Here is a 16,929-nt window from a genome sequence, read left to right as displayed (position 1 = left end):
ACCTGGGTCTTGTGCATTGCAGGCAGATTCTTTACCATCTGAGCCACCAAGGAAGCCCTTCCCCTGTTTAGGACAGGTCTAAAAATAATGCACATTTCTGGATTGGGAATGCTTATATAAACAAATTCTTAATTCCTAATGACAAAGGGTAATTTGATTACCAATTTGAGTCCTGGTCTATTTTCAGTTTAGGTGAGTTGTCAGGTCTGTTCATTTGATATAGAGAAGAAAAAGGGAAGTACTTATTGGCCTGAGAGGGAAGGTCTTTCTTCATTTCTGATTGGAAACTTTCCCATTCTCATCACTTTCAGAGACAGGAGAGCAAAAGCTCAGTCTCGTTTTCTAAAAGCCACTGCAATGTCCTGGGTCCATGAGAAAAGGTGTCCTGAAGAATCTCCTCTGGACCTTTCTATTAGCACAATTTGTTTTCAACGGGTTTACCAATTCCCAAAGTGGGAACATTGACCCCCACAAATGGGGATATAAGGAAGGTACATTTCAGAAAAGGAACTGGGCCATGGAGCAGTAGTCACTGGTGTCAGGAGGCCAGTGGGGATGAATGCTTCTCCCGAGACCTGGTGAAGGGCCCTCACTGCCCCGGGGGTGGAAGAGATGAGAAAAACCACTTCCCTGGACGTCTGAGCCACTGGGTACCCATGAAACTGACTTGGGTGTAATATTGGTGAAATTTTCCTCAACTGTCTCATCCATTTATTGAATTTGTTTATGTCTTCATATTTTTAAGTGGTCTCTGAGCTTCTTGAAGTCTGAGATTCAGTTTTACTCAAATGTATCCCCAATGCCTACTTAAGGTCAAGCATAAAGTGGGACCCTATAAATATTTATTGGGTTGAACTACATTGAAATGATTAGATCAGTTTAGATTAGATCACTTCACTTAGGGGGAAAAGTGGGATTAGGAAGCACAATACTCAAAAATGTCATCAGTGACACATGAAAAAAATTCATAAAAGATCTAATAAAAATGTTAGCAGTAACAGCAAGATCCTACTGTGTAATAAACTATAATGAAAAAGAATATAAAAAGTAATGTATAGGTATACGTACAACTGAATCACTTTTCTGTACAGCAGGAATTAACACAACATTGCAAATCCACTATTCATCAATTTAAAAAATTGAAAAAAACGGTAACAGTGTTTTACACATGTTATATGTTTAAGAAATGCATAACTACTAGAATAAAAACTTGTTCAGTTGCCAAGTTATGTCTGACTCTTTGTGACCACATAAAATGCAGCACACCAGGCTTCCCTGTCCTTCACTATTTTCCGGAGTTTGCTCAAACTCATGTCCATTGAGTCAATGACACTATCCAACCAGCTCAGACTGTCACCCCCTTCTCCTCATGCCCTCAATCCTTCCCAGCATCAGAGTCTCATGGACTAGACTTTCCAGGCTCCCCTGTCCATGGAATTCTCCAGGCAAGAATACTAGAGTGTGTAACCATTCTCTTTTCCAGGGGACATTCCCAACCCAGGGATCGAACACTTATCTCCTTCATTTTAGGCAGATGCTTTACTGTCTGAGCCACCAGTGAAGCCCTAATAAATATGGCTCTTGGCTTTTGAAAGTTCTTCAATTTGCTTCAGAAGTGAGTGTTAGAAGGGTTGTGAGTTATTTGGAAGGGTTATGTGTGTGTTAGCCACTCAGTCATGTCCAGATGGAGTGGAGGGATGTTATCTGAAATTGGAGGGAGCTGTAACTACTGTTGTGGGTAAGGTTCATAACATAACTTCAAAGAGAAATGCTTTGTGGAGTTTCATGTGTGTGTGTGTGCACGTGTTTGGTATATTCCACTGGGGCTCAGGTCCAGTTGGGCTCAAGCTTTGGCATTCATTGGTTTCCTGATGATAAAACCAGCATAAGCAAATGGAATATTTCCATTATGTTCAAATTGTTTACTAACATTAAATACAGTAGCAGATTCATGTTTCTGGACAAGTGTGTTGGAGGGGTACATGCATCCCCCTCAGCTGCATCTTAGCCTTCAGTAAGGTGGCCCCTGAGTTCTGCTTTCTGTTTGCAGAATGACCATAACTACAGAGTTGTTCTTACCTCTGATTTTTGTGTTATTACTCTTCAGTTTGATTCTGGCTCTATTTTGTGTTTGTCAAATACCTCAAAATATTTTTCAAACATTTGTGTTTGGGAAAAACTTGAAATATAATTTGCCAGTTGATTTTTTTAACACATTGAACAAATAAAAATCCAATCCTTATGTTTCTCATTAATTTTCATGCAATTAGATGAAATACTGCTCTCTAAGAATTTGCTGGGTAAACAAGCAACCTCATAATCGTATGTACATTTCCTTTTAAAAATGTCAACTCAGCTCTTCCTGAGAGCCTTTGATACCATGAAGTTGATCTTCAAACGGAATAACATGTTTCAAACTTGTTTTGACTGAGGTATATATAGATTTCATGGACTCATTTTGGAGTGTTCTTTAAGATCAATTGTACAAAACAAGTGGTAAGAATTTTGGTACTGTGATGTGGATTGATTGATTTATTCCTTCATTTCTTCATTCCTTTCCTTACTCACTGATTTCATTCTTTGCATAAACCTTTATTGAAAGCCTATTACATGTCAGATTATTTGCTAAGATCCCCCAAAGAGTTTGTGACCTGTTGGTGAATGCAAATAAATGAATGATTGCAAACTGTTTGTATGCTAAGTCCTTCAGTCATGTCCAACTCTCTGCCATGCCATGGACTGTAGCCCACCAGGCTCCTCTGTTCATGCAGAACCTCCAGGCAAGAATACTGGAGTGGGTTACCATTTCCTCCTCCAAGGGATCTTCCTGACCCAGGAATCAAACCCTGTCTCTCACACCTTCTGCATTGGCAGGCAGGTTCTTTACCCCTAGCACCATCTGGGAAGCCCCTAAAAACTAACTCTTTAGATGGCCAATATTCTAGTGAAGAGAAGAGTCCTGTACGCGGGATTGAATAGTCAGGGCAATCAGAGGAGAATATCTACATTGTCAAGACCACATTCCTGTCCATGCCCACCATCTGAGCAGGATCAAAGAAGACCTAGAAAGCCTATCTACCACATTTAGGGAAGACTGGAAGGGTAGCTACTGAAGGAAATGTCACATTCAAGATTGTACCAGATTGAGGACTATTCTCTATTCTTTCATATAACAGATATGAATTATTAAATTTAGGAACTCATTTTCCAAAGACTTTCATGCAACTGGGAGTGAGATATTCTGAATTATTGTGTCCCTCTAGATAGAACTATTATAAATAAGAGTCTTTAGAAGCTGAAGATGAGAGAATAAACAGTGTTCCCCATCTTAAATAGTCTCCGCCTTATAAAAGAAGCTCACTAGGCATAACTTGAGACGTTGCTCAAGGGGCTGATTAAAGAAATGAAGCAATAGTTGGATTTTGAGTTAGACAAATCTGGGCAAAATTCTGGCCACACTATTGTCTAGATTTCTGACCTTGGACAAACTACTAAACATGACTGAACTTGAGTTTCCCCAACTGTGAAAGAGATTTAACGTTAGTCTTTTCAAGGTTCTTGTGAGAAGGAGATGAAATACCACATGGAAAGGACGACTACCAACCTTGTTGAGAGCAGGAAGATAATAAGTAGTGGTGGTGAATTCCTTGAGTCCTCTCTTAATGAAATACTTCTTGCTAATGAATTTTTCTCTCTCTCTCCGCTTTTGTTTTAGACAACTGTGATGACCCGTTAGCATCCTTGCTCTCTCCAATGGCTTTTTCCAGTTCCTCAGACCTCACTGGGACTCACAGCCCAGCTCAGCTCAACCGAAGAGTTGGTAAGTAGGTGGCAAACTAGTGTTCAAGAAAAGAATGGGTACAGAGAGATTAAAATGGAATAAAACCATGCTTCCCAGCACATAATGCATATTCAAAGTACACTGGTTACTGTTCCCCTAAATCCACCTTATTTCTCTCTGATTATCCTAAGAGGACTTTTGTGAAAATTTTTTTAATTTGCTTTATTTTTATATTTCATGCATCAAAATAAATAGCTATCAAATATATTATTATAACATTTGATCATAACAAGAATGAAATCTATCAAGGTTTTATTCAGTAGTTTTAATTTTTACAATAAAATAACTGTTCATAGTTTTAAAAATATAAAACAATATTAAGTGACAGCTTTTAAATTCAAAAATAAGTAATGCTACCCTCTGGAGACAGCTATGCTTAAAAGTTGACTGTGTATTCTTACAATATATGAGCAAAGGAAGAGCAGGTAGCTTTAACTAATATTATGTGAAATACCTTTAACAAATATGGTGATGGATCTCTAGACAGATATACTTAAATCATATTTATAATATATATATTGTTCTATAGTTCATTTTTTTAATTTCCAAAAGTTTTAAATATCTGATGATATTTATTTACACATCTAGTGAACTCACTAGAGTCTTTTTCTAATTGAAAAAAATATTTTTATGCAGTTTCAAGAGGTACACTGGTCTAGTAGAGTTCACAATAATTGACTTATATATGAGGTAAATATATATAAAAAAGGTAAATATATATATGTAAAGTTTATATATATATATTATATTGATTTATATATATATTGATTTATATATTTTTTATGTATATTGATTTATATATCCCATTTATATATACAGTCAATCACATTAGTAAGTTTTCCAATGTTGATCCATCTTTATATTTGGGAGTCAAGTCCTAATTCACTGTAATGATATTGATATTGTTTTTATAAAGCAAAGAATGATTTAATTTGTTCAGTTCAGTCAGTCAGTCAGTTCAGTCACTCAGTCGTGTCCAACTCTTTGCAACCCCATGAATCACAGCATGCCAGGCCTCCCTGTCCATCACCAAATCCCAGAGTTTACTCAAACCCAAGTCCATCAAGCCGGTGATGCCATCCAGCCATCTCATCCTCTGTCATCCCCTTCTCCTCCTGCCCCGAATCCCTCCCAGCATCAGGGTTTTTTCCAATGAGTCAACTCTTCGCATGAGGTGGCCAAAGTATTGGAGTTTCAGCTTCAGCATCAGTCCTTCCAATGAACACCCAGGACTGATCTACTTTAGGATGGACTAGTTGGATCTCCTTGCAGTCCAAGGGACTCTCAAGAGTCTTCTCCAACACCACAGTTCAAAAGCATCAATTTTTCGGCACTCAGTTTTCCTTATAGTCCAGCTCTCACATCCATACATGACCACTGGAAAAGCCATAGCCTTGACCAGATGGACCTTCGTTGGCAAAGTAATGTCTCTGCTTTTCAATATGCTGTCTAGGTTGGTCATAAGTTTCCTTCCAAGGAGTAAGCGTCTTTTAATTTCATGGCTGCAATCACCATCCATAGTGATTTTGGAGCCCCCAAAAATAAAATCTGACACTGTTTCCACTGTTTCTCCATCTATTTCCCATGAGGTGATGGGACAAGATGCCATGATCGTAGTTTTCTGAATGTTAAGCTTTAAGCCAACTTTTTCACTCTCCTCTTTCACTTTCATCAAGAGGCTCTTTAGTTCCTTTTCACGTTCTGCCATAAGGGTGGTGTCATCTGCATATCTGAGGTTATTGATATTTCTCCTGGCAATCTTGATTCCAGCTTGTGCTTCCTCCAGCCCAGCATTTCTCATGAGGTACTCTGCATATAAGTTAAATAAGCAGGGTAACAATATACAGGCTTGATGTACTCCTTTTCCTATTTGGAACCAGTCTGTTGGTCCATGTCCAGTTCTAACTGTTGCTTCCTGACCTGCATAGAGGTTTCTCAAGAGGCAGGTCAGGTGGTCTGGTATTCTCCTCACTTTCAGAATTTTCCATAGTTTATTGTGATCCACATATTCGAAGGCTTTGGTGTAGTCAATAAAGCAAAAATAGATGTTTTTCTGGAACTCTCTTGCTTTTTCATTGATCCAGTGGATAATGTCAATTTGATCTCTGGTTCCTCTACCTTTTATAAAACCAGCTTGAACATCTGGAAGTTTACAGTTCACGTATTGCTGAAGCCTGGCTTGGAGAATTTTCAGCATTACTTTACTAGCATGTGAGATGAGCGCAATTGTGCAGTAGTTTGAGCATTCTTTGGGATTGCCATTCTTAGGGACTGGAATGAAAACGGACCTTTTCCAGTCCTGTGGCCACTGCGAGTTTTCCAAATTTCCTGGCATACTGAGTGCAGCACTTTCACAGTATCATCTTTCAGGATTTGAAATAGCTCAACTGGAATTCCATCACCTCCAATAGCTTTGTTCATGGTGATCCTTCCTAAGGCCCACTTGACTTCACATTCCACGATGTCTGGCTCTAGGTGAGTGATCACACCATCGTGATTATCTGGGTCGTGAAAATCTTTTTTATACAGTTCTTCTGTGTATTCTTGCCACCTCTTCTTAATATCTTCTGCTTCTGTTAGGTCGCTACCATTTCTGTCCTTTATTGAGCCCATCTTTGCATGAAACTTTCCCTTGGTATCTCTCATTTTCTTGAAGAGATCTCTAGTCTTTCCCATTCTGTTGTTTTCCTCTATTTCTTTGCATTGATCACTGAGGAAGACTTTCTTATCTCTCCTGGCTATTCTTTGGAACTCTGCATTCAAATGGGAATATTTTTCCTTTTCTCCTTTGCTTTTCACTTCCCTTCATTTCACAGCTATTGGTAAGGCCTCCTCAGACAGCCATTTTGCTTTTTTGCATTTCTTTTTCTTGGGGATCATCTTGCTCCCTGTCTCTTGTACAATGTCATGAACCTCTGTCCATAGTTCACCAGGCACTCTGTCTATCAGACCTAGTCCCTTAAATCTATTTCTCACTTCCACTGTATAGTCATAGGGATTTGATTTAGGTCATACCTGAATGGTCTAGTGGTTTTTTCCACTTTCTTCAATTTCAGTCTGAATTTGGCAATAAGGAGTTCATGATCTGAGCCACAGTCAGCTCCCAGTCTTGTTTTTGCTGACTGTATAGAACTTCTCCATCTTTGGCTGCAAAGAATATGATGAATCTGATTTCAGTGTTGACCATCTGTGTGATGTCCATGTGTAGAGTTTTCTCTGTGTTGTTGGAAGAGGGTGTTTGCTATGACCAGTTCATTCTCTTGGTAGTACTCTATTAGCCTTTGCCCTGCTTCCTTCTGTACTCCAAGGCCAAATTTGCCTGTTACTCCAGGTGTTTCTTGACTTTCTACTTTTGCATTCCAGTCCCCTATAATGAAAAGGACATCTTTTTTAGGTCTTAATTCTAGAAGGTCTTGTAGGTCTTCATAGAACTGTTCAACTTCAGCTTCTTCAGCGTTACTGGCCAGGGCATAAACTTGGATTACCATGATATTGAATGGTTTGCCTTGGAAAGGAACAGAGATCATTCTGTCGTTTTTGAGATTGCATCCAAGTACTGCATTTCAGACTCTTTTGTTGACTATGATGGTTACTCCATATCTTCTAACAATTCTTGCCCATAGTAGTAGATATAATGGTCATCTGAGTTAAATTCACCCATTCCAGTCCATCTTAGTTCACTTATTCCTAGAATGTTAATGTTCACTCTTGTCATCTCCGGTTTGACCACTTCCTCGATTTGCCTCGATTCATGGACCTAACATTCCAGGTTCCTATGCAATATTGCTCTTTACAGCATCGAACCCTGCTTCCATCACCAGTCCCATCCACAACTGGGGTTTTTTTTCTTTGGCTCCATCCCTTCATTCTTCCTGGAGTTATTTCTCCACTGATCTCCAGTAGCATATTGGCCACCTACAGACCTGGGGAGTTCATCTTTGAGTTCCCTATCTTTTTTTCTTTTCATACTGTTCATGGGGTTCTCGAGACAAGAATACTGAAGTGGTTTGCCAGTCCCTTCTCTAGTGGACCACATTCTGTCAGACCTCTCTACCATGACACGGCCGTCTTGGGTGGCCCCACACGGCATGACTATTTCTTTGAGTTAGACAAGGCTGTGGTCCATGTGATCAGATTGGCTAGTTGTCTGTGATTGTAGTTTCATTCTGTCTGCCATCTGATCCCCTCTCTCAGTGCCTACCATCTTACTTGGGTTTCTCTTACCTTGGAGGTGGGGTCTCTCCAAGTTTGCATAAGGTGCTTAAATCATGAGATTAAGCAGGGAAAATGTATGTACTTCAATTTAAGTCATCTGAATTCACAATTTTGCTCCTAACCACCACACTAGCAAATTGACTTTTTAACACAGGTTAAAGAGGGGTGTATCAGAAAAAAAAAAGGGAGGGGGGTGTTCAGGAACTAGTCTGAGAGAGCTTAAATGGTGAAGATGGTATTTGCTTACAGGTTCTGTGAGCAACTGTAAGTCACTTGCCTGCTCTCAACCCAGTTTCTTTCATCTGTAGAGTGGACCAGTAACACCTGCCTTAAAGCCTCATGTGCACACAGAGAACAGACTCACATATTCAAAAGTTCCTTTTCACTTCAGGGTAGTGACACCTGACAGGGTCACCTGACAGGGAGATTCACTTATCATTTCAGTAAGAAACACAGGTTGGCAAGTTTTATTTATTTATCTTTGACTTCACTGGGTCTTCACTGCTCTCTGTGGGCTTTCTCTAGTTGCAGTTCCCTGGCTTCTCATTGTAGTGGCTTCCCTTGTTGCAGAGCATGGGCTCTAGGACAGGCTCAGTAGTTGTGGCACATGGCTTTAGTTGCTCCAGGGCATGTGGAATCTTCCCCAACCAGGGATAGAACCCGGTTCCCCTTTACTGGAGGGCAGATTCTTATCCACTGGACCACCTGGGGATATCTGGCAGATTTTAATACAGGCTCTTCCACAGGGCATCCTGAGCCAGACTTAATCTTAGTCCCACCCAATTGTGCAGTGGCAGAAGGACATGATGGTCTCGGTAGCTTCTCGGGAGTTTCTGGGGAAGCTGTGAATCTGGTAATAGGTTAGCTCCCCCACCGCACCCACCCTTATGAACGGATATTGACAGAACACACATGTCTCTGCTTCAGTATATTATCCTGCTTACAGGGGAATCTGGGTGCCTGAGCCCAAGGCTAGCACAAGCGTAGGCAGAGAGGGAACTGACTTTTTCTTCTTCTCCCAGGTAGAGTGTGAATCAGGAAGACCATGCCGGAGATACAGTCAGAGAGTCGGGATGCATTGGTCTAGAAGCCACCATCCAGCACAGCTCCCAGGGCTGACAGCTTCCCTTCCTTCACCAGGCCAACTGTTACCCTTAGTGGAAGTTAAACGCAGACTCTAGGAGACAGTAACTTACTAGTTCCCATTCATGACTGGACGTCTGAATAACCTATGTGCTTAGTCGCTCAGTCATGTCCCATTCTTCGTGACCCATGGACTGTAGCCCGCCAGGCTCCTCTGTCCATGGGGATTCTCCAGGCAAGAATACTGGAGTGGGTTGCCATGCCCTCTTCCAGGGGGTCTTCCCAACCCAGGGATCCAACCCAGGTCCCCTGCATTGCAGGCAGATTCTTTACCATCTGAGTCACCAGGGAAGCCCAAGAATACTAGAGGAGGTAGCCTATCCCTTCTCCAGGGATCTTCCTGACCCAGGAATCAACCCAGGGTCTCCTGCATTGCAAGTAGATTCTTTACCAGCTGAGCAACCAATGAGCTTTATAAGTAGCAATGCTGAGTCCCACCTCCCAGATATTCTGAATAGTCTGGGATGGGACCCAATAACAAATATTGATAAATAAAATAAACACAAACTTTCCAAGCGATTCTAAAATGCAACAAGAGTTAAAGGTTGCTATACTGAAGGAATTTGTGAATAACATATCTTGAATACCTACTATGTGCTAGGTTCTGTGCTAAAACTCTGGCACATAGCTGATAAAAATAGACACATACCCTACTCAAAAAAGTATACATGGATAGCACAAATTATCATATAATGAATAGCTAACATTTGTGGTTAGTGATAATGTTGATTTTATTATTTTGTCATATACATATTTATATATCTATGTACGTGTATGCATGTGCTCACTCGTGTCCAATTCTTTGCAACTCCATGGACTGTAGCCCACCAGGATCCTCTCTGTCCATGGAATTTTCCAGGCAAGAACACTGTAGTGGGTTGCCATTTCCTGTTCCAGGGGATCTTCCTCCCAGGGATAGAGCTAGTGTCTCTTGTGACTTCTGCATTGGCAGACATATTCTTATCAGGACTGTGTCACCTGGGAAGTCCTATATATTTATATACACAATATAATTGATGTATTATGTGCATTTTATACATACACATATGTATATTGTAGGATATATAAGGTGAGTTAACACATATGATTGGATATAATACATAGAGTCATATATATATAGAGAGAAAGGTAGACATATGCATGGTTAGTTTTATACATATATAAAGCTAGTGTGTACATATATATGTGTGTGTGTGTATACACAACCCATATGCAATAGAATAAATATACAATGCATATACATGTATGCATATCTGGGTGTGTATAGTATTATGTGTACATATACATGCATATGTATAATACATACATAGAAAACAAGTATCATAGTATAATTATAATAAAAGTTATACTAAAAATATTATATAAAATTTTATGGTAATGTTATTAAGATTTTATCATTTATTTTCTAAAATAAAGTTGAGAAAATTGCAATATTTAACTTACATTGAAAAATATTACCATAAAGTAATAATTTGCCTCCTAAAAACAGACTTAAAAGGAAAGTTATGACTAACCTAGATAGCATATTGAAAAGCAGAGACATTACTTTGTCAACAAAGGTCTGTCTATTCAAGGCTATGCTTTTTCCAGTGGTCACATATGGATGTGAGAGTTGGACTATAAAGAAAGCTGAGAGCCGAAGAATTGGCACTTTTGAACTGTGGTGTTGGAAAAGACTCTTAAGGGCCCCTTGGACTGCAAGAAGATCAAACCAGTTTATCCTAAAGGAAATCAGTCCTGGGTGTTCATTGGAAAGACTGATGCTGACGCTGAAACCAATACTTTGGCCACCTAATGTGAAGAACTGACTCATTTGAAAAGACCCTGATGCTGGGAAAGAGTGAGGGCAGGAGGAGAAGGGGACGACAGAGGATGAGATGGCTGGATGGCATCACCAGCTCAATGGACATGCGTTTGGGTGAACTCCGGGAGTTGGTGATGGACAGGGAGGCCTGGCATGCTATGGTTCATGGGATCACAAAGAGTTGGACACGACTGAGCGACTTAACTGAACTGAACTGAAAAACAGACTTTTGTGCCATCTGGTCTAGAAGTAGAGCCCTGTCTAATGAACCCTTTTTTTTACATGTCCTCCTTTAAAACTTTTTTTTTTTTAATTTTAGAAAATGAAAAACATCAAATTTACCCAAAAGAGCAAACTGTCCCACTTGATTTGAAATATAGGATAATGTTGGATGTATCAACACAAGGAAATTTCGAAGAACATCTTAATTTCAATTTGAATTCTCCATATAGTGTTTTCAACAGCAAATTTGCAGCCAGATGCTAAATAATTACTACTCGCAGTTATTTAGCACAAGAGACACTAGTCCGATTCCTGAATCAGGAAGATCCCCTGGAGTAGAAAATGGCAACCCACTATAGTATTCTTGCCTGGAAAATTCCACGGACAGAGAAGCCTGGTGGGCTACAGTCCAGAGTTACAAAGAATCGAACATGACTGAGCTACTAGTATTGTCATTATCAGGTTTGGCCCCTCTGTGTATGGATGGATCCTGTGCCTAGTTCGTAATCCTTCTGTGAGCAGCTTTTGTCTACCAGCACACAGCTAAAAATCACAACAATATACTTAGCATTCACCATGAGCCATCACTGTTCAAAGTCATTAAGGCATATCAACTTAATTCTACAATTACTCTCCATTTGGGTATTATTATTGTTATTATCTTGATTTCATAGACAAAAATGTTATGGCACAGCGAGCAAAAAAAAATACTAGAATAAAAACTCTAGATGGATACAAAACTAGTTGATGTCTTACAGGATAATAAAAATGATGGGGTTATGCTTCTCTGTTTGACAAACATAGATGAGTTAACATACAACTTCATAATATCTAGGGCTTTCCTGGTGACTGGGATGGTAAAGCATATGCCTGCAATATGGGAGACCTGGGTTCAATCCCTGGGTCAGGAAGATCCCCTGGAGAAGGAAATGGTAACCCATTCCAGGACTCTTGCCTGAAAAATTCCATGGATGGAGGAGTCTGTTGGACTACAGTCCATGGGGTCGCAAAGAGTTGGGCACGACTGAGCGACTTCACTTTTCATAATATCTAAGGTCTAATAAGTTAGTGAATAGCAAAACCAAATGACATGAACATTCTCCTTGAGAATTAAGCAATCCTTGAGTAGACTTGTTAAAAATTGCCCCAGGATAATGTTGAAAGGACAAATTGCAACTCTTTTCTGATTTCCAAGTTTTAGATTTTCTTTTAATATACTTCATTCACTCATTCATTAACTCACTTATCCCAAGATTTCACGAATTCCTTCTACTCTATCTCATTTAGCCTTCTATGCATTTGTCAAGGAACTTGTTAGTTTTCTGTGGCAGATGAATCCACTTTGTAAAATCCTTGACTTCTGTAGAGCTAAGACTCTCTCATTGAAATGAGTGTGCCCAGTGGCAACCTCCTGGGTCCTCACTGATGAACTGTTTCACAAAGATAAGCCCCTTGCAAGTCCTCAGACACCATGTAAAACTGCCACATCCTCTGGGAATCGTATACATCTTTGGCATACACTCAACATAGGCAGTGAAGGACCACTTCACCTCCGGTGTGCTCAGAACTCAAGCATGCACATTCTGACCTACACCAGGAAAAAAGGAGGCACATCTGGTAAAGCTGTCACATCTGAAGCAAAGATCAACTCAAAAGTTGAAAAGTATAGGAAAGGTGTGCTGATGGGTACCCTCAGACTGTGAGTAAAGCAAGTCTGAGTTCTGTTGGTGACAAACGCATCTTTCTGTTAGAAAACTCACCCATGGAAACAGGCTTTGACCTTAGATACTGCTGTGACTGTTGAGATCTGGGCAACTCATTGGACCAGGAGGGAGAATAGATGGTTAAAACCCACTCTAGTAGTCTTCACACTGGTATCTCATCTAAGGAAGAAATTGGCCAAATGGGACGTTTGCTCTCTCACTTTCATACACTCCTCACATTTCACCCACACACAAAGAAAGAACAAGCAAAAAAGAGAACTAATTACTTTTGAAAGAAATGACAAAAAGCATTAAACTGGGGATCAGATCACCATTAATGGAGGCTGCCAGGTCAATCTGTGTACTTGTGGCTTAGGAGGGATCTGACTTTGTCAAATGTGATTTGTTTTGTGGCAAGAAATCTTTTGATCTGGGCTTAAAGTTGACTGGGCTGTGAGAAATCTTTACTGTCAGCAGGGAACATGGGAGCTGGTGACACAGCATGAAGCTGCTGGGCTGTGGGTTAGACCCATTTGAGAGAAAGGGGAAATTTTTACATCACTCCATGTGATGAGAAGACAAACAGGAACAGACGTCTCTGACCCCATGAGAGGAGAGATTTGTATTTTTCTTTCCCATCCTTCCCTCCCCCCACCACCAACAGAAGTTTGCAAACAATCACATTCATCATTTTAGTTGAAATTTTAGCTCTTCTTCCTCACTCAGTGTATTTTTGAGATGCTTGCCTGTGTAAGTTGAGATTGTGTTTCTGGCATGACAATTCTGTTGCCATGGAGAATTTGCTTTCTTTTTTTTTTTTTTTAATCAGAGCATTTTCAGCTTCCTAGGCTCATGGAGGAATGGAGAGGCTTCAAAATCTTGCCTCCCTTTAGCACAGAATCAATACACATTTCTTCTTTCCCCCTTTGGCAGTGTTTGGGTTGCAAAAAGCTAAGGACCACTGAAGGTCTTTGGGATGCTGATTTTCATTTCGGTGTCTGGTCCCTCCTGAGGAGATGTGAATTGGGAACAATTCAGGAATCAGGGTCCTCACAATTAGCAGGATGTCAGCTGTCTGGGGACTTGTTCCAGATAGCTAGGTGACAATCCAGGGGACCCAGTTTTACTGGCAGCATTACAATGCCTGCTTGCCAAAGATAGTACTAGTCTCCAACTAGATTGATTGAGCCAGACGTGATGTTGATATGGTCTGATCTGTTCAAAAAGACAGTGTGGTGTACAGCAGTGTGTCATTGCGTTCTACTTTTTCCCTTTGAAGGGCTCTCTCCTTTTTTTCAGCACCTTTTCTTTTTTCTTCTTCTCCTGTCCTGACTGCCCCCAGGCATGGCAGACATCAGGTTCTATGCTTGCCTTTGTTGCCTTATATGCACACTCTCTTCTCCAAGTGCGGACTCTGCATACTAACATGGGCATCACCTGGGAGCTTGTTGCAAATATAGACTCTCAGAGTCTCCTCCAAAACTTCTGGATCTGAACCTGTGCTTTAAAATTTGTTGCAGTCACATATTTGAATTTGAGATGCATTGTGCTGGTCCATACCTGAAAATGTCCCTCTTTCAATTCTTAATCAAGTTTGGCTAAGTCATTATAAATAGGGAATCATGCTGAGAAATAAAACCTTTAGCTTTATTTTTATCATCATGTCAGTACTCTAAGATAGTTGGTATTGTTATTAAAGATTAGGAAAGAGATTCAGAGAGGTCAAGTCACTGACCTAAGGATATACAGCTAACTGTTAGTAAGACTTGCACCTGAATCTGTCTGCCTCATGTTCACTAACGTCTTTATTTATGTTTATCTGAGCTCTTGGTTTAAATAGAAGTGTTGTTGACACAATAGTCAATCCTTTCAGGTAATGTTGGCATTTCAACTAGGGTTGTCGGTATTTTAACCACAAAGACTGGATATTCAGGTATCAAGGAAGAAAGAGGGATATAAACTCCATGGCCCTGAAAAATCATACTGTGTAATATGCCTGTGGGCAAAACTAACCTGACCTACATATTTAAATAATGCCCTAGGCCTCTTCTCTTAGGAGGACAGCTATGGATCATTGAAAGTACAGCATAGAAATCTTCTGCTATTTAATAGGAGCCTTGGGACCTTGTCTCAAATGTAGACAAATACAATGTGATGACCCTCTCTCTATTTAGGCAGGATCATTGCAAAATTAAATTATGTTAAGAGGGAAAGGACAAATCATATGAATACTTTTGCTCACTAATGATATGCTGCTTCTATGACTCTAAACATCAGTATTTGCCACAACAAAAGTAATACATAAGCCACGCAATTCAGCCTTTATTTTGCTCCTGTGACTGATCACTTCTCTTGAAAAGCCAATTTGATATTATTTCTACGAGGCAACCTTTAACATGCTAGTCAGTGAATCACCAATCTGATGTTGCTAAGCTAATAATTTGCAAAATGACAAGCTCTGCAAATCATTAGTTTCCTGCTCTTACTTAACTTAAAACATTGCAACTTAAACATATAGTAGTGAAATTAAGAACTGGACAACTGAAGACATATATTTGTCTAGTGATTGGCAGTATACTACTGTATTGACAATGAATGTCACACCCAACTGAAAAGAAGTTGCATTTGAACAGTGTATTGTTTGGTGGATACTCTTGTTGTCTAACAAGCAATTCATTTGCTCAATTACTCTAGAAGATGGCTTTTACCTAAGACATTGTGGAAATAGTATTAAAAAAAGATCAGCTAAGAAACATAAATAAATAAATAAATTTTATAAAGATGAGATAAGGATTACTGAATCCACCCCATGAAAGTATGAAAAGGCAAAAAGATAGGACACTGAAAGATGAACTTCCCAGGTGGGTAGGTGCCCAATATGCTACTGGAGATCAGTGGACAAATAAGTCCAGAAAGAATTAAGGGATGGAGCCAAAGCAAAAACAACATGCAGTTGTGGATGGGACTGGTGATAGAAACAAGGTTCAGTGCTGTAAGGAGCAATATTGCATAGGAATCTGGAATGCTAGGTCCATGAATTAAGGCAAGTTGGAAGTGGTTAAACAGGAGATGACAAGAGTGAACATCGACATTCTAGGAATCAGCGAACTAAGATGGACTGAAAGGGGTGAATTTAATTCAGATGACCATTATACCTACTACTGTGGGCAGGGATCCCATAGAAGAAATGGAATAGCTGTCAGAGTCAACAAAAGAGTCTGAAATGAAGTACTTGGATGCAATCTCAAAAACGACAGAATGATCTCTGTACATTTCCAAGGCAAACCATTCAATATCACTGTAATCCGAGTCTATGCCCTGGCCAGCAACGCTGAGGAAGCTGAAGTTGAACAGTTCCATGAAGATCTACAAGACTTTTTAGAACTAACACACACACACACACACACACACACACACACACACACACTGTCCTTTTCATTATAGGGGACAGGAATGTAAAAGTAGGAAGTCAAGAAACACCTGGAGTAACAGACAAGTTTGGCCTTGGGGTACAGAATGAAGCAGGGCAAAGGCTAACAGAGTTTTGCCCAGAGAATGCACTGGTCGTAGCAAACACCTTCTTGCAACAACACAAGAGAAGACTCTACACATGGACATCACCTGATGGTTGACACCAAAATCAGATTGATTATATTCTTTGCAGCCAAAGATGGAAAAGCTCTATACAGTCAGCAAAAACAAGACTGGGAGCTGACTGTGGCTCAGATCATGAACTCCTTATTGCCAAATTCAGACTGAAATTGAAGAAAGTGGAAAAAACCACTAGACCATTCAGGTATGACCTAAATCAAATCCCTTATGACTATACAGTGGAAGTGAGAAAAAGATTTAAGGGACTAGGTCTGATAGACAGAGTGCCTGATGAACTATGGATGGAGGTTCATGATGTACAGGAGACAGGAATAAAGACCATCCCCAAGGGGAAAAAAATGCAAAAAGGCAAAATGGCTGTCTCAGGAGGCCTTACAAATAGCTGTGGA

At 40.0% G+C, this 16,929-nt stretch overlaps 1 protein-coding gene across 1 annotated transcript in view; it reads left to right on the top strand.

Annotated features, from left to right (window-relative positions):
* CNTNAP5 (contactin associated protein family member 5) overlaps window positions 1–16,929 on the top strand; it is a 995,095-nt gene that overhangs the window by 215,652 nt on the left and 762,514 nt on the right. Inside the window, exon 2 of the mRNA XM_043488200.1 lies at window positions 3,716–3,820. Coding sequence (XP_043344135.1) covers window positions 3,716–3,820 — 105 coding nt within the window. The remainder of the gene's footprint in view (window positions 1–3,715; window positions 3,821–16,929) is intronic.

This window comes from Cervus canadensis, chromosome 15 (assembly GCF_019320065.1).
Source record: "Cervus canadensis isolate Bull #8, Minnesota chromosome 15, ASM1932006v1, whole genome shotgun sequence".
Lineage (NCBI taxonomy): Eukaryota > Metazoa > Chordata > Mammalia > Artiodactyla > Cervidae > Cervus > Cervus canadensis.
The sequence above is the reverse complement of the archived record's forward strand: the minus strand, read 5'-3'. Positions and strand labels throughout refer to the sequence as shown.